Source organism: Ovis canadensis, chromosome 3 (assembly GCF_042477335.2).
Source record: "Ovis canadensis isolate MfBH-ARS-UI-01 breed Bighorn chromosome 3, ARS-UI_OviCan_v2, whole genome shotgun sequence".
In the NCBI taxonomy this organism is placed as follows: domain Eukaryota; kingdom Metazoa; phylum Chordata; class Mammalia; order Artiodactyla; family Bovidae; genus Ovis; species Ovis canadensis.
Window position 1 is genome coordinate 220,929,388 of NC_091247.1, and position 18,479 is coordinate 220,947,866.

Consider the following 18,479-nt stretch of genomic DNA (forward strand, 5'->3'; position numbering starts at 1 on the left):
CAGAGAAAGGAAGGCCACGTGCACACGCATGTGCTCCTGGAATGCTCTCCAGAGAACAGAGGCACAAGGCCACAGGAAGCATCCGTGCCCACCCACCTCACGCGGATGAACTGGAAGGGTCCAGCAATACTAACTTGGACACTGGGGGATTAAGCCACGAAGAGGCACAGTACAGTCGCTCTGGCAAACCCCAGACATTTCTCTTACCTCCTCTGACTGGCTGGTCTTTCTCCTCTTCCCAGCACCATCCAAGTCTTTTTCCTTCTTGTCCTGCACCAAGAACAGAGGGAAACCATGTTCCTTCACTCTCTGCACCTCATCTCTAGCTCTGCAGCTCGAGGAAATCCCGTCCGCTTACCTTGGGGGAGCGCTTCCGAGAAATGGTCTGCCCAAGTTTGCTCAGGAAGGAGATGGGGGACTTGGTGCTGGCTATTAGGACAGCCCTCTCCTCCGCATTCAGGTCTGAGGCATCTGAAGGCAGAAATCAGCAGTGTTCAAGGACAGCCCTGAGGGAGCCTCCCCGCAGGAGGGCCAGGGTGCTCTGAACCTAGCAAGAACGCCCGAGAAAATGCACAGAGGCCTGCACGCTAGGCCTTCTCTTCTCCGTGCACACAAACAGGACCAACACTTGCCCCGCTCAACTTCAGTCACAAAATCCTCTGCTTCTGCTTTTCAAAAACTGCAGTCTGCCTGTGCGTGTGGGTCACAGCAGAGCGCCAAAGCCTCACTTTGAGGATAAAAAGGTCAAGCAGAGATAGAATGGGAGAGACATGGGGAAGACAAGGTGCAAGCCAAGTCATCATTCTGCGGTGTGCAGACACCTGTACTTAGCTTCACATGGAGCAGGGCTCTCCCTGACGGGCATACTGATGTTAGACTTGTAGATTTCTGTCGCAAGAACTGTATCTCTAACAAGAAAAAGCCTCAGAGGTCTACAAGTACATGGCTAGAAGATGCCGGAAAACGGCACCTCAAATCTCGGGATTCCAACATTTTATTAGTGACAACAGTAACGCTGAGATAATAATTGAAATAACTAACATTTATGTAAGTGCTTCCATTCGCCAAACACTCTTTTCAGCATTTCACAATCTAATCATATACATATTGCCCCCATTTTATAGAAGGGGAAACTGAGGCACAGGGAAGTTTAGTGACTTGCCTCCAGTTGAACAGGGCAGGCAATGGGGTGCAAACCAGGTCAGGTACCATGGTCAACACGCGTAAGCATCATGATGCTTACTTAATCTGTTTCCCAGCAGCCTGAAGGCCAAGGGAAGATTTCTGGAAACACTAAAAAGCAGGAAAAGAAAGAGCAGCCAGAGAAGGAACAGTCACAGAGGAACGAGAATGAGGCAAGTGTGGTCCAGGATCACAGAAGCCAAGAGCAAGACAGAGTTTCAAGGGAACAAACGTCGTTCTAAGCACTGAACAACACGGAACAGCCAAGTGCCTGAGAGGTGAGAAGGGGGAAGGGTATGCGTTTGGTGATTCTCCGTGACTACGAAGAACAGTTTGGCCAGAGCAGAGACTGGGTTGCAAAGTGCCACAGAGACAGGGCAGTGAGAAAGCCCAGGTCACAGCAAAAGCACTTTTCAAAGAGGCTGGTTCGGAGAGAAAGGGACAAGACTCTGGATAGGAACGCTCACGGACTCCACATTTCCAGGTGTGCTGACCAAAAGGTGGGTCAGAAGGAGGGCCTGGCAACACCTGCAGAGAAGCAGGTCTGATGGAACAAGGGCCACAGGGACCCACCCAGCAGCCCTGGGGACCCTCACCTCGGGAGGGGAGCGAGTCCTTGAACATCTCGTAGAACTGGGTCAGGTACATCACCATGGACAGCTTGTCCGGCTCCCCCACTGAGGCCATCTCTCTGCCTGTCATGATGGGAGAAATGCCCAGCTCTTTCTCAGCAATATCGAAGGCCAGCTGGTTATTCTTCTCCACATTCTGCTCATCCAAAGAGTCAAAATCTCTATGAGGAACAGGATGAAGAAGACATGTCAAGACCACACTTGACAGAGCCCCAGACCAGAAAACACTGTATCGTGGAGTACTCATTTAAAAGCCCGGGTTTAGGACCTCAGTGAAATTATGACAGCAAACCTATCTCACTTCTCAGCTTGCTTCCTCTTACTAACAAAATCAAATCATCCTCCGGAAGAACACCGGATTAAAGATCTACCCACAAATGACAAGAGGGAAAAGTTGGAAAACAAAACATTTCTCCAATAACGTAAACTTCTTACTAAAATGTAGGCTCAAGGAAAGGAGCTGTTTTTATTGCTTCCCCTGCACCTGCGTGTGGTCCGCGTGTATTAACCTCATGCGCAACAGGGAACAGGCCCTGTTTGGATGAGGCTGTGTTTAAAAAGCCTGGAGCCATCACCCCTGAGTCCACGGAGCTGACAAGCTGTTGATGGACTAGGTCGGCTCTAGTGAATCATACTCGGCCATCTGCTCACAGGGAAATTCCAAAACTTTCCTCAAAAGGTTGTTTCATTGCTAAGTCCCTGAGTTTCCCTAAGTACTCAGATTAACGAACACTTCCCACTGGGTTTCAGGCTTCCTGCTATTCAGTCAAGACTGATAGCTTCCTTCAATAGGTGACTTCAGACTAACTGAGCGGGCCTTATTTTACGTTAACCTACTGACTTGTGTAACTTTTCCTTTGCTAAATTCCTTTACCCTGTATATTAAGCCTATTAAACTATGGAGGCCGCATCCTGAGTGAAGGCACTACATACAGCCTGACCAGTGCCAAGTTAACGACCCCGGGCTCTGTGTGCATCAGGAGGAAATCCCCAGGCCCCCGGAGCCCCTTCGGTCCATTCAACAAAAGTGTGGCCCCGCCCACCGGCCAGGCTCCCTCCGGTGCTTGTGAGCCCAGCCCTCTGGAGCAGAGTGACTCGCCTGGCCGTTTCAGCACTCCTGTGCCATTACCAGTCGTCCTCAAGCTGCCCCCGGAGAGGGTGACTAGGTCCTACTTCCACCCGCTTTATATCCACCTCTGCATGAGCCAGGGGCCGGGTGCCAGAGGTCACTTACCTTATCCAAGCAAATCAGAAATCCCCATTTCTAAACACCAGGTGAGGCTGCTTTATTAGCATAAATGGGAACTAGGTCTTTCAGGATTCCTTAGGTAATCATTGAAATAAAACATACACAAAAATGGGCCTGTAACCTAATGATGGAAGGACACAGACAGTCAAAATAATCCCACGTGCTCCGCTCATTTCTGAATCTTCCTGTTTGGCTTCCATGGTAAGGACTGCCTGCAAGGGCAGCTGGGTGCACCAGGCACCAGCTGACCTGGGTCGTCCTGCTGCGCTAGTCTGCCTTTAGATGAGCACAGGATGCCCAAGAGAGGAAATGGCACACACAGGAAGGTAAGGCCACCTGAACGTCACGGGCTTGACAATGTGGGCAAGCCCCACTGAACGGAGCAGCTGCTCTGCCAGGAGGGACACACGTGCTTCGGGCCCCACCCGGCCAGGCTCTCCTTGTGACCAGCAGCACTGGACAGAGAGCTAGCTGTGTGCAAAGCTCAGCTGGGGCCAGGAAACAGGGTTTCCCTTCATGGGATGTTAGCAGGCTTGGGGGGTCCACCTTGCAAGTGTGGAGACTTATACACTTAGCTGGCCACTACTGGGCCGGGCTACAGAGCGCCTGAGAGACAGAGCTTTAAACATGGCTACATCAAGACCAGTCACAAGCTGCAGAGGAAGCATTGCGCTACGTGTCCTGTTCTAGGAAAGGGCCACCTGAGCTCGGGGAATACGGATGAGGTCGAGCCTGGACTCACATCAGGTCAGGGCGGTATCTGTGTATGATGGCACACAGGGCCAGGCCGCTCTTCCACGACATGGTGAGGTCCGTCACGTTCACCCCGGCATAGCCATCTGTCTGCCGCTGGCACCAACCCAGCAGCTTGCTGGAACGAGCCACAGACTCTAGAACAACAACAACAACGTTATTATTGGAGATGTGGTCACCTGGGAGCCTTGACAGAGAATCCACGTAACCAGTCTGAAAAACTACTGAAGGGAGGGACAAAATAGCCGTCACTGGTTTTCAAAAGTAAGAAGCTATTTAACTGGTATTATATAATTTTTTTTTTTTTCTTGGCTCCACGGTGTGGCTTATGGGATCTTAGTTCCTCAATAGGGAGACTGCTGAACTGACTGAACGTGGGACCATAGCAGTGAGAGCGCAGAGTCCTAACCACGGAACCCCAGGGAATTCCCATGAAGTTTTAGGTTTAGGCAAGAAACTCCCAATTTATCCAGACTCTGAGGTCAACGTCCATGCCCCGGACAGACGACAGGCTGCCCGTGGGTGACCTGGACCCAAGCACGCTGAAGCCCAGGGTCCTGGCGGCTCTCCAGGACAGAGATGCTGAGGCAATGACCACCTGCTGACACCTTCACACCAGTGGCCCTGAGATCTCCCTGGAGAGCTGGCAGCAGCTGGGAGAGGAGACGCCTTCCCTGCAAAGCAACACTTGGCGGACCCAAGAAGAAAGGTTCGGTCCTGCACTTTCCAAGTGAAAGCAACTCTGCAGGATCACACAGGCGAAGGCAAGGACCCCAGAGCGGCAGGCTGAGCCCTCAGCAAGACAAGCCGCCATGCCCTGAAACACTCAACGCAGAGACAGCGCACATCCGGGGACACTTCCGGTCACTGACGTGTCTCCTAAAACATGAAGAGCTGTCATAAAAATCCGCTTTCATAGCTGCATCAGAAGAGCCCTGACATAGAGCATTTAGAAAAGTGAAAGTGCAAGTGAGGTCGCTCAGTCGTGCCCGACTCTTTGCGACCCCATGCACCAAGCTCCTCTATCCATGGGATTTTCAAGGCAAGAGTACTGGAGTGGGTTGCCATTTCCTTCTCCAGGGAATCTTCCCAACCCAGGTCTCTCACATTGTAGACAGATGCTTTACCGTCTGAGCCACCAGGGAAGTCTAACAGAGCATTTAGAAGAATCTGGTAACTCCTATTCATGTCCAAGAAGGTCTATTCCTTACTTTAGGCAGCTGAAAATATTTAACCTTGTACTGGGTCACTAAGTGCTTTTTGAACATAAGATTAAAACCGCATTTCTAAAAAGCCTGTTTTATTTAAGTGTTTCAGGGAAATGAATCCTGAAATGACACAGAGAAGCAATGCTAGTGTCCTCGTCTAAGTCTCTTGGCTTCCTAGATTAACTTTATTCAGATGTTTCCCAAGTCTGTGTCCAGTGGTCCAGTATGTACTGGACAACCTCAATAGTTCAAGCTCCAGAACTACAGTGAACAAAGACACACTCTCTGGGGAATTCCCTGGCAGTCCAGAGGTTGGGATGCCTTGCTTTCACTGACAAGGGCACGGGTTCAATCCCTGGTCAGGGAATTAAGGTCCCACAAGCCGTATGGGGTGGCCAAACAAGACACACTCTCTGCCTTCAAGGAAGATGATCTTGATATTCCAACAGCACGTCAACTTCAAGAAACCCACGACAGAACTCAAACCTTCAGCCCCAGTTCCTTATTCAGGCTCTTCAATGCTTCTGGCTCCTTAATACTCCCGACTACCACTCTTGACACCCCGCTGTACACCAAGTGTTGCAGTGAACACCTCACCATGCCCCCAAGTCCTCATAGCCCAAGCGAGGCACAATAGGCACCCCCATTTCAGGCACTGAAACCCAAGTTCAGATGGCAAGCCACATCCTTCACCAATGGGCACGGCTTGACTGGACGCAGCCTCCTTTCTCATCCACAGCCTCAACGTCAGGCCAGTGAACCCGACATGGACGCAGCCCTGACTACCCACTCGGCCCGGTGCCCTTCTCTGCCTGGCCCACTGCAGTGACCACTCTCCTCCCCAGGAACTCTTCAGAGGCCTCACCAGACACAAAGTACAGCATGGGCTCTGCCTCTACCACTGTGTCCTGCAGGCTCGTGGTCCTCAGCTTCCAGGCCACAGCTTCTTCGCTAAGACCTTCCCCGCAAACCTTGGCTGGCATGTGCACTCAAAGGCCCCTGCACACACACCCCGCCCTCTCAACAGCACGTATCCAGCTTCTCTCCACACCTGCGTGACCCCTGAGACCAGGCTTCCCAGCCTCAAAGCGCTGCTGTTTCCTGGCTGTGAGGCTGACTTGTGTATCACGGGGCAGAGCAGTCACATCCCGTCCAGTCCTGATGAGCACTGTGCGCACCGGAGCCCAGCCTTCGCACAGAACACGCTGAGTTGGCTGAAAGGCCGAAGCAGGACTCACCGTTGCGGGCCAGCTTCGGGGTGGTTCGGGAATTCACAAGGTTCTCCATGTCCAAATGAACATCTTTTGTGTCTCCAGTATCATACAGATGGCGCACCTGGCAGGAAGGTTATAAGCCGTTAAGAAGGGAAATCACACACCAAGGAACCAAGGCCCACCTGAGAACAGAATGACCACAGTGAAAACCTGGGCAAAGTGTGGTCAGAAGGGATAAGGCCAACCTTCACCCCTTCTGGGATGCAGTGGGTCACACACACACACGCACGTGTACTGTGAGAACCTGTGATAGAGAGACACTTGGCCACAGCGGGAGGGGCTTGCTTAGTCTCTGCTGGGCCATGACTCCTGCCCGGTAACAGCAGGTTTCGCCCCTAAACATAGAGGCCCAGTGTACAATCTAGGACACAGATATCTTGAATGAGCTGCTTTCTCGCCGTTGTTGGACTCTTTGGAATTATTGTGCTTTGTGAAATGTCACTCTTGGTGCAATAACAAGGCTTCAGACATTGTGAGCTGGACAACAGTATTTTTTACTTGCAGAGAGTCTTATCTTCCCAAATCCTCTCAAGGGACCAGTCCTGTCTGCAGCACAAAGACCCGGGGAGCTGGGGTGGTGGTCTCCGTGGCGCAGACGAGGAGACAAATGCAGGGGAGGGGAGGGCCCGGTCACAGTGACTGGTGGCAGTGACACAGATGTGTACCACACGCCCTGCCCAGGGAGCCAGGGCTGTGCCCTGCTCGTCACTGCACACCCGCCGCCCTGGCTGCTCCATCTGCTGATGGAAAACGCCTCCTCAGCCAACTCAGGGAGACGTCACTTGGTTCATAAGGAAGGCTGTGTATGCTTGTATCCACAGGGTCTGACCGGGCCTGACAGTGGCCAGGACATGCCCAACTGGCCAGGGACTCTCACCTGGCTCGGCCGGAGAAAGTTGACGTTCACATTAGGGTATCTGGTGACAGGGTCAATGCTGTACTGGCTGAAGTTCTTGCTCACGTTCTCAGGGGTGGTCTGAGGCAGCAACCTATAAATGCTTTCCCTGCAACAACGAACAATATGCTCAGAGCAGTTACAGTAACAGAAACACCTCTGATGATATTTCTGTGTTCTGAGAGCCCAGGGCAGGGCCAACCTTCCTCCTGGATGGGGTTCCACCACCCCCACATCAGCCTTGCTTCCCATCCCCTCCACCTCCAAGACCCCATAGGCCCCAGACTGCTACGCCCCAGACTGCTACGCCCCAGCATGAAAGGCAAGCACACCGCTGTGGGCAAAAGCAAAGCCCAAATCTAATTTACTACTGTGCTCTGTTTCGGCAAGTTCACTAAATTTTTAAGAAAGTCACTGGTGAAAAAAACTTGCCACCAAAGGTCCCCTCCCACACACCCCACCCTCTCAACAGCATGTGTCCAGTTTCTCTCCACACCCTCGTGACCCCTGAGACCAGCCAGGTTTCCCAGCCTCGAAGCACTGCTATTTCCTGGCTGTGACCCCCTAGGTAACTGTGACCCTAGAGAACCTTATGTAACAGACTTAAAATGATATGAACCCCAAATTTCACCCAGTACATCCTCTTTCTCTAGTTCTGGTCAAGGCACTTGTTCTTTATCAGCATGCAAAGCCCAGGTCTTAGCTCATTCACATTATCTGCTTCAAAATATCTGACGTTTGAGAAATGTTTACAAGCAGTTTGGTGTCTTCCTTTGAATTCAAAGGTTATCTTTAATTAGTTCTAAGTTAGTACATCCCCAGCTACCACGCTGATTTCATTAGTATTAGCCTCTCTAGTTCAAAGACAAGAAGGACTTGACACAGGATTTTCATACCCCTGTTTACATAATTGTCACAGAGGAATCGGAGAACATCCTTCAATGTCTGAATTTTTATTCAGACACCGCTTGGAAGAGTTTGCTTTGGAGAGTGACAGGAGAACATCACTGAGATGACCGGTAGGTTTCTATGATTTTATGAATACCTATCTTACCTTTCTTCTCCTAAATAAGAATATATCATCAATTAAGAAGGAGAAACCTGAGCCCAGCCTGCAACTGACGCTCCATCTCATCGCGGAGGGCCCCTGCGGTTACCTCTCTGCCAGGACTTCCAAGGGGCTCGTCCCCAGAGACCAGCTACGCACCATCCAGGCTGAGTCCATAGCAGCCAGAAAGCCTCGGGCTATTCCTGTTCCCATTGGCCAAAAAGGCTAGGAGATAGAAAACAGAGAATTAATTACCTTTTAATAGAGGGAAACTAAACCCCTGAGCAAAGAAAGCCTCTGCCCCTGAGAGGACGTTCTGGCAGGACATACTGCCCTTCCCCTCCACAACCTGGCAGGTCCTAACCCTAACTCAGCAGGCCCTGAGCCCCCAGGCTGGACTCTACATGGCAGGGTAACACAGACGCTCCCAGCCTGGGACCCCATGTTCCTAGTCATGCTGCCCCCCTAGTACCCGCTCTCACCTCCAGGAGGCTGTCCCCCACCAGAGCCACCAGCAGCTGGTGCCCGTTGTGCTCCCGCACCAGGGCCGCGTTCTCGGAGGCGTACATGCATGTGAAGTCGAACATGGCCACGTCAGGCTGCCCGTAGTGGTTGATGGCGAAGTCCAGCGACGGCAGCTGCTGCTGGGTGGAGAAGTCGGCTGCCTCCCGGGCGTAGCTCAGCAGGGCCTCCTGGTCCACATTCTCCCGGGAGAGCAAGAGCTCCGTGTCAGCGTAGTCCTGTCTCCAGAGATGGGGGGAGGCTCAAGGGAAAGCCCAGGCAGGGGCATAGGTGCCCACTGGCTACGGCCACACCACCTTCCCTGCCCCGAGAGTGGCTTCCTGTTCCAAAGTAAGTCCTCCACACAAATTTGGGAAGGGTGGGGGGCTTGTTTCTAAGGGAACACAGGTTTTGCCACCTAGAAACAGTCCCTGCTTTTCCATCGTTCTTGGAACAAGTCCCTACTTGTGCAGTCTAGTCCACTCCACCTCACAGAGCTGCTCTAAACATCAAATACAATGACTCGTGGGATGGTGCCTTGTAAACTGAAAAGCATCCCCAGTTAAGGCTGCTATCAGTAAGCATCCTCTTCTGACAGCAACTGGACGACACAGGACACTCAACCTACGTCTCCCATAGACCCCAAAGGAAGAACCCAAAAGCTTCCATGCCCGACGGATAAGGAGGTGGGGGCACCAGCAGCCCAGGGACCCGGCAAGAGATACACTGAGGACGGAACAAAAGCTTTCCAAAGAATATAGGGGATTCTGGAAGGCCCCACAGTAATCCACCAACAAAGGGAAACGACGAGAGAAAAAGGGCTCTCCATAGAGAGGATTGAGAAACTCCTTTGCTCCAGAGGTTCCTGCACACTGACCAGGCCTCCTCCTCAAGGGGGACTGGAGCTCTCCAAGTGTCCCTGAGGGCACCTCCAGCTGCCCAGACAACTTGGAAAGGGCAAACATGCACACTCAAGTTGGTTTGTTCAATACTTAGTGAGTAGCCACTGTGGGCTCAGGATTCAGTGGCACACACCCTACGCGCTAAAAAAAAAAAACACAGAAAGGAAAAGTACATCAGGTTGCGGCATTCTAGATTGTTCCAACATAATGTCAACTGATTACCATAGCCCTGACGAGGACAGTAGATGTCAAGTCTTAGCTTGGCCCCGAGGCGCACTAGCAGGCTCATGAGTATCTCTTCCCGGTGAAACATCCAGCTGAGTATATCCCACTCTGGATACACTCTGGTGGCACCGGCTGCATCCACGCTCTGCTCCCTTCTCACACACACAGAGGCCACGGGGCTGAGACACAGACAGGAGGCCCCCGAAGAGGAGACTGCTGCGGGCAAGCTCCCTGCTCCCCAGCACTGCCCAAGGCAAAGCGGCAGTGTAACGCATCACCACCCTGCAGAGCTGGGACACCCGGACACTCAGCCACGAGTCTGTGCTGGGACCGCAGGGGCCTCGGTCAGCACATCATCACAGGAACAGAATTCTCAAACCCAGACCAGCCAGACCAAGCAAGACTTAAGAAACTCTCCTAAGGAACCATCTCTGGAGGAACCATCCACCTGTGGCTCTCTGATTCCATTTCCAGGTCATCGTCTCGGGGAATGTCACACAATTAGTCATCTGGAAAAAAGGCTTCGCTGGCCCTGACTCTGGGTGAACAAGAGTCCTCACTGTCAGGCCACAAAGAGGTCCAAATAAAGCCTGACCGAGGCTCTGTTCCCTGGGCCGCTGTAACCAGATCCGCAGTAAAGCCAGAACTGCTCTGAGCCTCCCAGAAATACCAAACTCCCTTCCCTCTATAACCCCTTTGCTCTACAACCCTCTCCCAAAGGACAACTTATTAACCAACCAATCATCAGCCACATGGGAATGCACCATAAGCCACAAACCTAAGCACTAAAACTACACTGAATATTTATGCACAAAATGCTACCTGAGATTGCTCTGCAAAGCCCCACGCAGGAGTGGGGAGTAGGCAGTGCTGGCCGCGTGCTGATCCCTGTGAAGCTAGATAAGAAGCACAAGGGGGTTCATTACCCAAGTCTCTCCACTTTTGTTCACACTTGACATTTTCCAAAATAAGAGGTTTTTTAAAGTGTTAAACTAAAAAACATCAGAGGATTACAAAACGCACAGTCCTAGGAGATGATTGAGTTGCTCATTTTAATGACTTTGCAAAAAAAACTGATCAGACAATAAAATTCTTTATCTTGGTAATCACATGTCCTGACACATGAAAAGAGGTCTAAAAGAAACCCATGACTCACATGCAGTATCACCCCTTTGTCCAGTAAGCTCTGCTTCTTGGCGGTCATAACGAAGTAGTGTGTATCGTCTTTGTAGTAGACAATGTTCTCCAGGTCGATCCCTGCGACAGAGGACAGACACCCACGTGAGGGTCTGCTGAGATGTGGGAGGGTGACTGTTATCAGTCCACAGAGACCGGGGTCCTGGAACCCCAGGCAGGAAAGAGAAGACAGGTATCTGAGCCCGATCTGCACACCCTGCCGAGTTGCTCACAAGAAGAGGGAAGCTTGGTCATCCTCATGCTGCTCTGCGTTTACCTGACACCCTGTTATCCTAACAACAGCCATCAGCAGGAAGAAGAAACGTGAGGATGGGAAGAAGGGAGAGGTTAACCTTGAGGAAGAGGGTCTGAGTCAGGTTAAGCCTCTTTGATACTCATCAGGCAACGGGGGAATCTCCTAGACGCTCACAAGCAAGACAGAACCAGGTGCTGGAAGCAGAGTCAGTAGGGTTAGCTCTACTAACCTGAAAAATTAGATGCAATGGCAAGAAACTGTGTCCTAGAAAACAGATAACTGCCATTTGTCACACATTTTTGTTGCAGCAAAATGTCTAAGTGAATCTATTCACAAGCTACCATACAATAGCCTCATTTTTATCTGGCACGTGGTTTACTTCAGAGGCAAATGAACTCAGGAAAAAGAATACTCAACACCTACAGTCTGCTTCTCAACAAACCAGGGCTCCCACCCACAGCGACGCAGCGCCAGGCAGGGGAAGGGGTTCAAGCAGGAGGAGCAGCCCAGCCACAGCGATGAGCACCAAAGCCAGCAGAGCAGGAGACAGAGGCATGAATGGCCCAGCGCCCAGAGCGGAGCACAGGGGCGCAGAAAGGGCAGAGGGCCACAGCACGGCGGCGGCAACAGCCACCCCCGCCCCGCCAGCCCCCCGACGAGGACCAGAGCGGGGTTCAGAGTCTTTCCTTCCGCTGTGGAGGTATTAACACCAACCTGTGGCTTCCCTCAGTTCCTGGAAAAATTTTTGGTTGAATATAAAAGCCACACCACTGATTTCTTCCACTTTGGCTTCTGCTGTTGTATTTCGGTTAATAAAATTCGCTGTAATGGCAATGGCCAATTTGCCACGGAATTCTTTCCGACGAAATCCTGGGAAGCAAGGAAGAAACTTTCAGAGGTGATGAGAGCTGGCCAGAGAAGCAGGAAGTTCACGTCAAACACGAGAAATAGGAGGGGTTCTGATGAGGATGTGGGGGAGTGTGGGGGGTGGGAATCACGGGAAATTGAGGGCAGCTCTCCTCTGGAAGCAAAGTGTCTACCTCCCAAAGCCTTCCCAATCCAGCAAGATGTCAAGTCACCCACAGCTAACACACGCCTGGAAATCCGACGGGCCAGCAAAGCACTCAGTGCGAGGCTCCATGTGCTTGAGTAAGTCAGGTCTAGATCTGCAGTGCCCCCAGCTCATGAGAGCCTGTCTCCCTGCACCCAGAGAAGTGCCTGGGAGCCAGCTGGTGGGGCCTGCCATCCACCAGCACAGACAGGGACCAGAGGAGGGGTCTCAGGAGTGGGGACTCCGAGGACACAAGCTCTTACGGGGCTTGGGGAGGGCGACCATTCCCTGGCTGTGAACCAGCAGGAGGAGACCACCAAGTACCTTCCAAGGTATTCCTGCGGCCATCTCCGCCGATGATCACTTCAAACTCATATTCTGACACAGGGTGCGTTTTGGGGTGCACCAGGGCCCGCCAACCTATCCCTGTGGACCAAAGTCAGAATGAAGGTCATCACCGGACCCATTCATGTACCTGAGATATTCATAAACCCAGATCTCTAGATACCCAGGTGTGCAGCTGGCACAAAACCCCTTGTCAAACATAGCAGGCATAAAAGCTTGGGGCACAAACCAAAGAGAGAAAGAAGCTTTGAGGAAGGCTCACAAAGGAACATCCCCCAGCACATGACCTTCTGTAACGGATCCAAGCACCCAGCATGCCTCATGCTACGTCAGGGCCCCCTCATTAAATCAAAGTTCCTCCAAAGACTCAGGCTGTGCAAACGGAAAAGCCCTTCAACCAGCTCTGAAAGCTACCCAAGATGCCTGTCGTCTCCTCCCTAGATCGAATCTTTCTCACCCCTTCCAGCCCCTTTCCCTCCTTATTTGTACACTCACGTTCATTTTCTTGATCCTCAGGAGGCTCCACAAGTCCTCGGAATTCCACATTGACGTGGATCTCAATGCCTAGGATCAAGGCTACTTTCAAAAGTATTAGCTGAAGCTGACGGATACCTGGGTGGGCAGAAGACTGCATGAGTGAGGGTCCTCAGCAGGACAGACAGTCAGCATCACTACCCCGGTTCCCCCACTCAGCCATGCACGCAGAGTTTACTCGGCTGCTCAAAGTCACCGGCAGCAGGCTTTTCCCAGCCATGCCTGTAGCGTCTTTTCTTTCCCAGGGCAAATACGACTCAGTGCAGATGTTCCAGAGACACACTCAGGGCCAAGTCCACCTCTTGGGTTAGGTATTCCCAGCACACGAAAGCACTGAGACAGCAGGAGATGCGCTCCCTCCCCCCATCCTCCCTGATGCACTCAGAGCTCCTCATCCTCCCTGATGTGCTCAGAGCTCCCCCAATCCTCCCCTGATGGGCTCAGAGCTCTCCATCCTCCTTGATGTGCTCAGAGCCCCTCATCCTCCCTGATGCGCTCAGAGCTCCCCATCTTCCCTGATGTGCTCAGAGCTCCCCATCCCTCCCTGATGTGCTCAGAGCTCCCCATCCTCCCTGATGTGCTCAGAGCTCCCCATCCTCCTGATGTGCTCAGAGCTCTCCATCCTCCTGATGTGCTCAGAGCTCCCCATCCTCCTGATGTGCTCAGAGCTCCCCATCCTCCTGATGTGCTCAGAGCTGCCCCATCCTCCCTGATGTGCTCAGAGCCCTCTCCCATCCTCCCTGATGTGCTCAGAGCTCCCCATCCTCCCTGATGTGCTCAGAGCTGCCCCATCCTCCCTGATGGGCTCAGAGCTGCCCCATCCTCCCTGATGGGCTCAGAGCTGCCCCATCCTCCCTGATGGGCTCAGAGCTGCCCCATCCTCCCTGATGGGCTCAGAGGCCCCCTCATCCTCCCTGATGTGCTCAGAGCCCTCCCCCATCCTCCCTGATGTGCTCAGAGCCCCCCACCCCTCCTTGATGTGCTCAGAGTGACCCCCATCCTCCTTGATGGGCTCAGAGCCCCCCACCCCTCCCTGATGTGCTCAGAGCTCCCCTCATCCTCCCTGATGGGCTCAGAGCTCCCCCACCCCTCCCTTATGTGCTTGGAGCCCCCCATCCCTCCCTGATGTGCTCAGAGACCCCTGATCCTCCCTGATGGGCTCAGAGCCCCCCTCCCCTCCCTGATGTGCTCAGAGCTCCCCCATCCTTCCTGATGGGCTCAGAGCTCCCCCCATCCTCCCTGATGTGCTCAGAGCCCCCCATCCTCCTGATGGGCTCAGAGTCACAGTAACTGAGCAGAACCTGTGGCGCTGACAGGACTCACCACAGAAGGTGGAAGATGGGCCCCAGGAGCACCTCCCACTGGACACAAAGGGCTGCACTGCCTCCTGAACTGCGCACGGCTTTTCTCACCTCGTACCTCGCTGATGGCTACACATCCATACACGCTGAAGGAGCACCCTCCATCTAGCCTCAGTCTCTTACCGCCCCCCTCCCACCTCTGGTCCACAGGTGTAGGAACTAAGGCTCAAAACGATAGAAAATCTTGCTCATTATCACAGTGACAGTTATGTATTTGTTCAACGTCCAGTGAGTACCTCCCAGGTGGCAGGCACGGCAGCAGCCCAGGGCTGCTGAGAGAGGGTCCGGGCTCTAAGACAAATCCTGTCATGCACAAGGCAGACAAGCCCACTGATGCGACAACCCTGTCCTCTGCTAAGACTGATGTGCCGGCAGGCTGTGACAACGTGCTAGAAAACATGCTAATCCTCCTTGAAGTCATCTCAGTTACTTCCCCCACTGCCCACCCTCCCGAGTCACACTCCCAGACTCCTTAAATCCTCTGCTGGCACACACTATAGCTGTACACAACTGAGTTCCAAGATGCTTTATACAGCACAGCCCAACAGACAGACAGAGCGCTTTTGCGACCAGTGGAATGTGGCATCTGTCGGCCAGCAGGTGATAAACTGGCACAACTGCTTTGAAGCCGATGTTTACAGGACACACCTGAAGAGCTCAGAACAGCAGCTCCTTGATAAGGCTCCCCTGAAACCATCAGTGATGATCAACAGACAAGACTTCAGCCTCATAAAGCAGACAGTCTGTTCTGAACCACTTTTCAGATCAGCATGAAAACAAAAGCACTGTCTGCATTAATGTCTACTGACTCAAGCTCGGGCCCAGGCCAAGCCTGGAGGGGACCAGAGTTCAGCAGGAGCCCTGCGTGCTGCAGACCTCGCAAGAACCACCCAACGAAGGAATCCCACTATCGACTGGCCACTCACAGCCAGACCAGGAGTCTGTCCTTCTAATCCCCAGGGCCACCCCCAGAGCACGTGCCCTCTCGTCAGGAGGCACCCACAGCAGTGCACCACAGCGAGCCCATACCTCCGGCCTCTCCCTCTGGACTATGAACCACCAGAGGGTCAAAGCCCACACTGGAGGTCCGTGTCCCGGACTGGCCCCAGGGCCCACCCCACCCACTGCTGGTGCTCAGTAAGAGCCCAGGACCTTAGAGCTCCTTAAGCTCAACTCATTTCGCAGGAGACACATCGGCGCTTAAGAATCTCAGGTTACAGAACCTCCAGAGGGCAGGTACTCCAACTCCAAGTTGAGTGTGCTCTCTACACAACAGACATGAACGATGACAGGACACACCAGCTTCTAGAATCTGCCTGCCATTGTCCCCTGAGAAGTGGGCAGAGGCAGGATTCCATAGGAGAGCTGATCTTACTTACTGATGTGGTCGATGGCCCCAGCACAGAACTTGCCATAGAACTTCTTGGCACCCAGACCTCGCAGGTCATGTATGGTGAACGGCCAGAGGTGCAAGACGTTGTTGCGGGAGAAGGCGTCTCGCTTCTCAACGACGACCACCTTAGCTCCCAGCAAGGACAAATCGATGGCTGTGCGGAGACCGCAGGGGCCGGCTCCAATGATGAGACACTGAAAGACACGGCTGCTTTCAGGGCAAAGGCAGCACTCTTGACCTCACGACTACCATTCCCCAAAGCCCCCACAGGGCTATTCTCCCCACTACCAAGAAGCCTTCACTCCCATCTGGGTCAGAGTGGAGCACCCACAATGGCTTCAGAGAGAAGCTGTGAGCGCTCTGGATGGAGGAGGACTTGACTTTCACTGCTGGACAGAAACTCAGGGCACCTGCAGATCTTTACCCGGGCCATGACGTCAACACAGGATAAAACTCACACGTCACCTCTCATCAACCGGAGAAGACCTTTTGGAAGGCTTATAAGTCAAGCAGATCTCCGTCTCCTTGAGGAGACACAGATCACTAAACACACAGCCAAGCAAGCCTGGGTCCTGGATGGACCTACAGCTTGAAAGACTCCCAGGAGGTAATCCTCAGGAGTCAGAGCGTCCTGTGCTGAAGAGAGTTCTGAAGATCCATGTTCTAGAGAAGGACTCAGGCTGACGTGGAACTAGTTCACATGCAAGTCCAGACGAGAGACAGGCATGCCTCTGGCTTCAAATTCTCCCCATTCTTAATAAAACTCCAGAGCACACTCATAAAAGTATACCCTTGAATTACTTGAATTCTGTGTATGAATACCTACCCAAATACAAACCCACACAGGGCAAGCTTAGGCTCATGAAATAGTAACAGCAGTCCTAACGTCATCTGCAACTTCTGCAAAAGCTAGCTTTTCCAGCTTCTCACAGAAAGGGCTCTTACATAATGAGGAAAACACAGAATGTGTTATCCTTCTCCACTCCCGACGCCTCCTCTGGCCCGCGTGAGTGGACATCTTCGGTCTTTGCCTAAGATTTCTCTAGATTGTGAAGCAAGCAAAAGAAATTCTTTGGTTTATAAAGCCCCTGCTTATCAATACAGGCCTCTGGAAAACGGATGAAAGGAGGTCTGAAGCCTGTGGGAAATCCCCAAGTTGGCCAATACTCTGTACACCTTACCAGACACTGAGTCCAGAGGCTGCTCTGCCAAGCACCAGGCCACCCAGGCAGACAGGACCCCACCAGGGCCTGGCTACCTCTGTGCTCAGTGGCCTATGTCCTCTAACAGTGTCAGAGTCAGCCAGAGCTGCAGCAAAATCAAACAGTCCACGTGTCAACTGGCTGCAGGGTTGTTCTCAGCAGCTGAGACCCCCCATATGCCTGTGTCAGTCCAGGGGTAAGAGCAGGGCAGGAGGGACAGTCGAATGAACACAGGCAGAGGACCCGCACGTGGCTGAGCCTGACGCCTGCCCAGGCTGAGGCTGACCCCACCCGGCCTCACAGGCTGCCTCCGCCCGACGCCCTCTCCCTCTCCAGGGAGCCCCAGGCCCTACCTTGGTGTTCGTGCACACCTTTCCCTTCTTGTAGTCTTTATGGCTGCCCCGCTTGTCCAGCTTTGCCCAGAGGGCCTTGGCTTTCCAGTAGTTAAGCTTGGACTTGAGCTTGTGATAAAAGGAGCGGTGGTCCTTAGGCTTCAGTTCCAGGTGGTCGCAAAGCTCTTGGAAGGCCTTGAGGGTCCCCTTGCAGGTGGTGGCCTGCACGAAGCGGTCAAAGAGGACGTGGGCCCGATTCGTGGCCTCATTCTTACTCTCCTCCATGTCCCCACTCTTGGCGCCCTGGACAGGTGGGGCAGAGGGAGGGCTGTGGACCCGCCTGACGCTGTCACATTAACCTAATAAAGAAAAAGGGTTGGTTAGCACATCCCGGTCGGTATCTAAAAACATCTTCTAGGAGACAGTTTCCAAGTGCAGCAGTCACCAGTTAGACAATGTAACACGCGGCCTGCCCTCCACACGCCAGGCACCGTCTGCGGCCCCAGGAATGGAGAGGAGCAAGACCGCGGCTGCTGTCAGGGACATCACAGCCGAGCGGGTGAGACAGGCTCACGCTCTGCTGAGCATCAGAGAGGAGAGGCACAGGGCTGGGGACACGGGCAGAGGCCCCCTCACGGGGAAGGGGTCCTCACCCAAGATGGGCCTCTAAGGGACAACAGCTGAGCTTTCCAGGAGGAGCAAGCGTCAGCCAGCAGGGGAGAAGCACAGGACACGGAGAGGAAGGAAAATGGAAGGCTTGCAAGAGAGACTCACAGAGGAAGGACGGAGTGAATGGTGACACCAGGCCAAGGCGTGACAAAGAGAAACACTCATCTGGGGCGGGGCGCGTGGCGAGCTCCCCTCTGACCCTGCTACATCTGACCTGCCTTGGTGGAAGGGCACACTGGGCAGTCGGCTGAGGCCCAGGAGGCCCGGTGTCCAGGTGGGAGCCGCCCACTC

The 18,479-nt window shown here is 53.2% G+C and overlaps 1 protein-coding gene across 15 annotated transcripts in view; it reads right to left on the bottom strand.

Annotated features, from left to right (window-relative positions):
• Window positions 1-18,479, bottom strand: part of MICAL3 (microtubule associated monooxygenase, calponin and LIM domain containing 3) — a 146,936-nt gene that overhangs the window by 60,654 nt on the left and 67,803 nt on the right. For all 15 annotated transcript variants that reach the window (XM_069581605.1, XM_069581604.1, XM_069581597.1 and 12 more), the window contains 14 exons: window positions 17,541-17,878; window positions 15,972-16,179; window positions 13,193-13,309; window positions 12,677-12,778; window positions 12,016-12,171; window positions 11,026-11,126; window positions 8,724-8,981; window positions 8,351-8,466; window positions 7,176-7,302; window positions 6,263-6,359; window positions 3,806-3,953; window positions 1,779-1,975; window positions 359-471; window positions 208-270 (listed from right to left, as the gene is read on the bottom strand). In XM_069581605.1, the coding sequence (XP_069437706.1) occupies window positions 208-270; window positions 359-471; window positions 1,779-1,975; window positions 3,806-3,953; window positions 6,263-6,359; window positions 7,176-7,302; window positions 8,351-8,466; window positions 8,724-8,981; window positions 11,026-11,126; window positions 12,016-12,171; window positions 12,677-12,778; window positions 13,193-13,309; window positions 15,972-16,179; window positions 17,541-17,804 (2,067 nt within the window). In that variant the 5' untranslated portion in view covers window positions 17,805-17,878. The remainder of the gene's footprint in view (window positions 1-207; window positions 271-358; window positions 472-1,778; window positions 1,976-3,805; window positions 3,954-6,262; window positions 6,360-7,175; window positions 7,303-8,350; window positions 8,467-8,723; window positions 8,982-11,025; window positions 11,127-12,015; window positions 12,172-12,676; window positions 12,779-13,192; window positions 13,310-15,971; window positions 16,180-17,540; window positions 17,879-18,479) is intronic.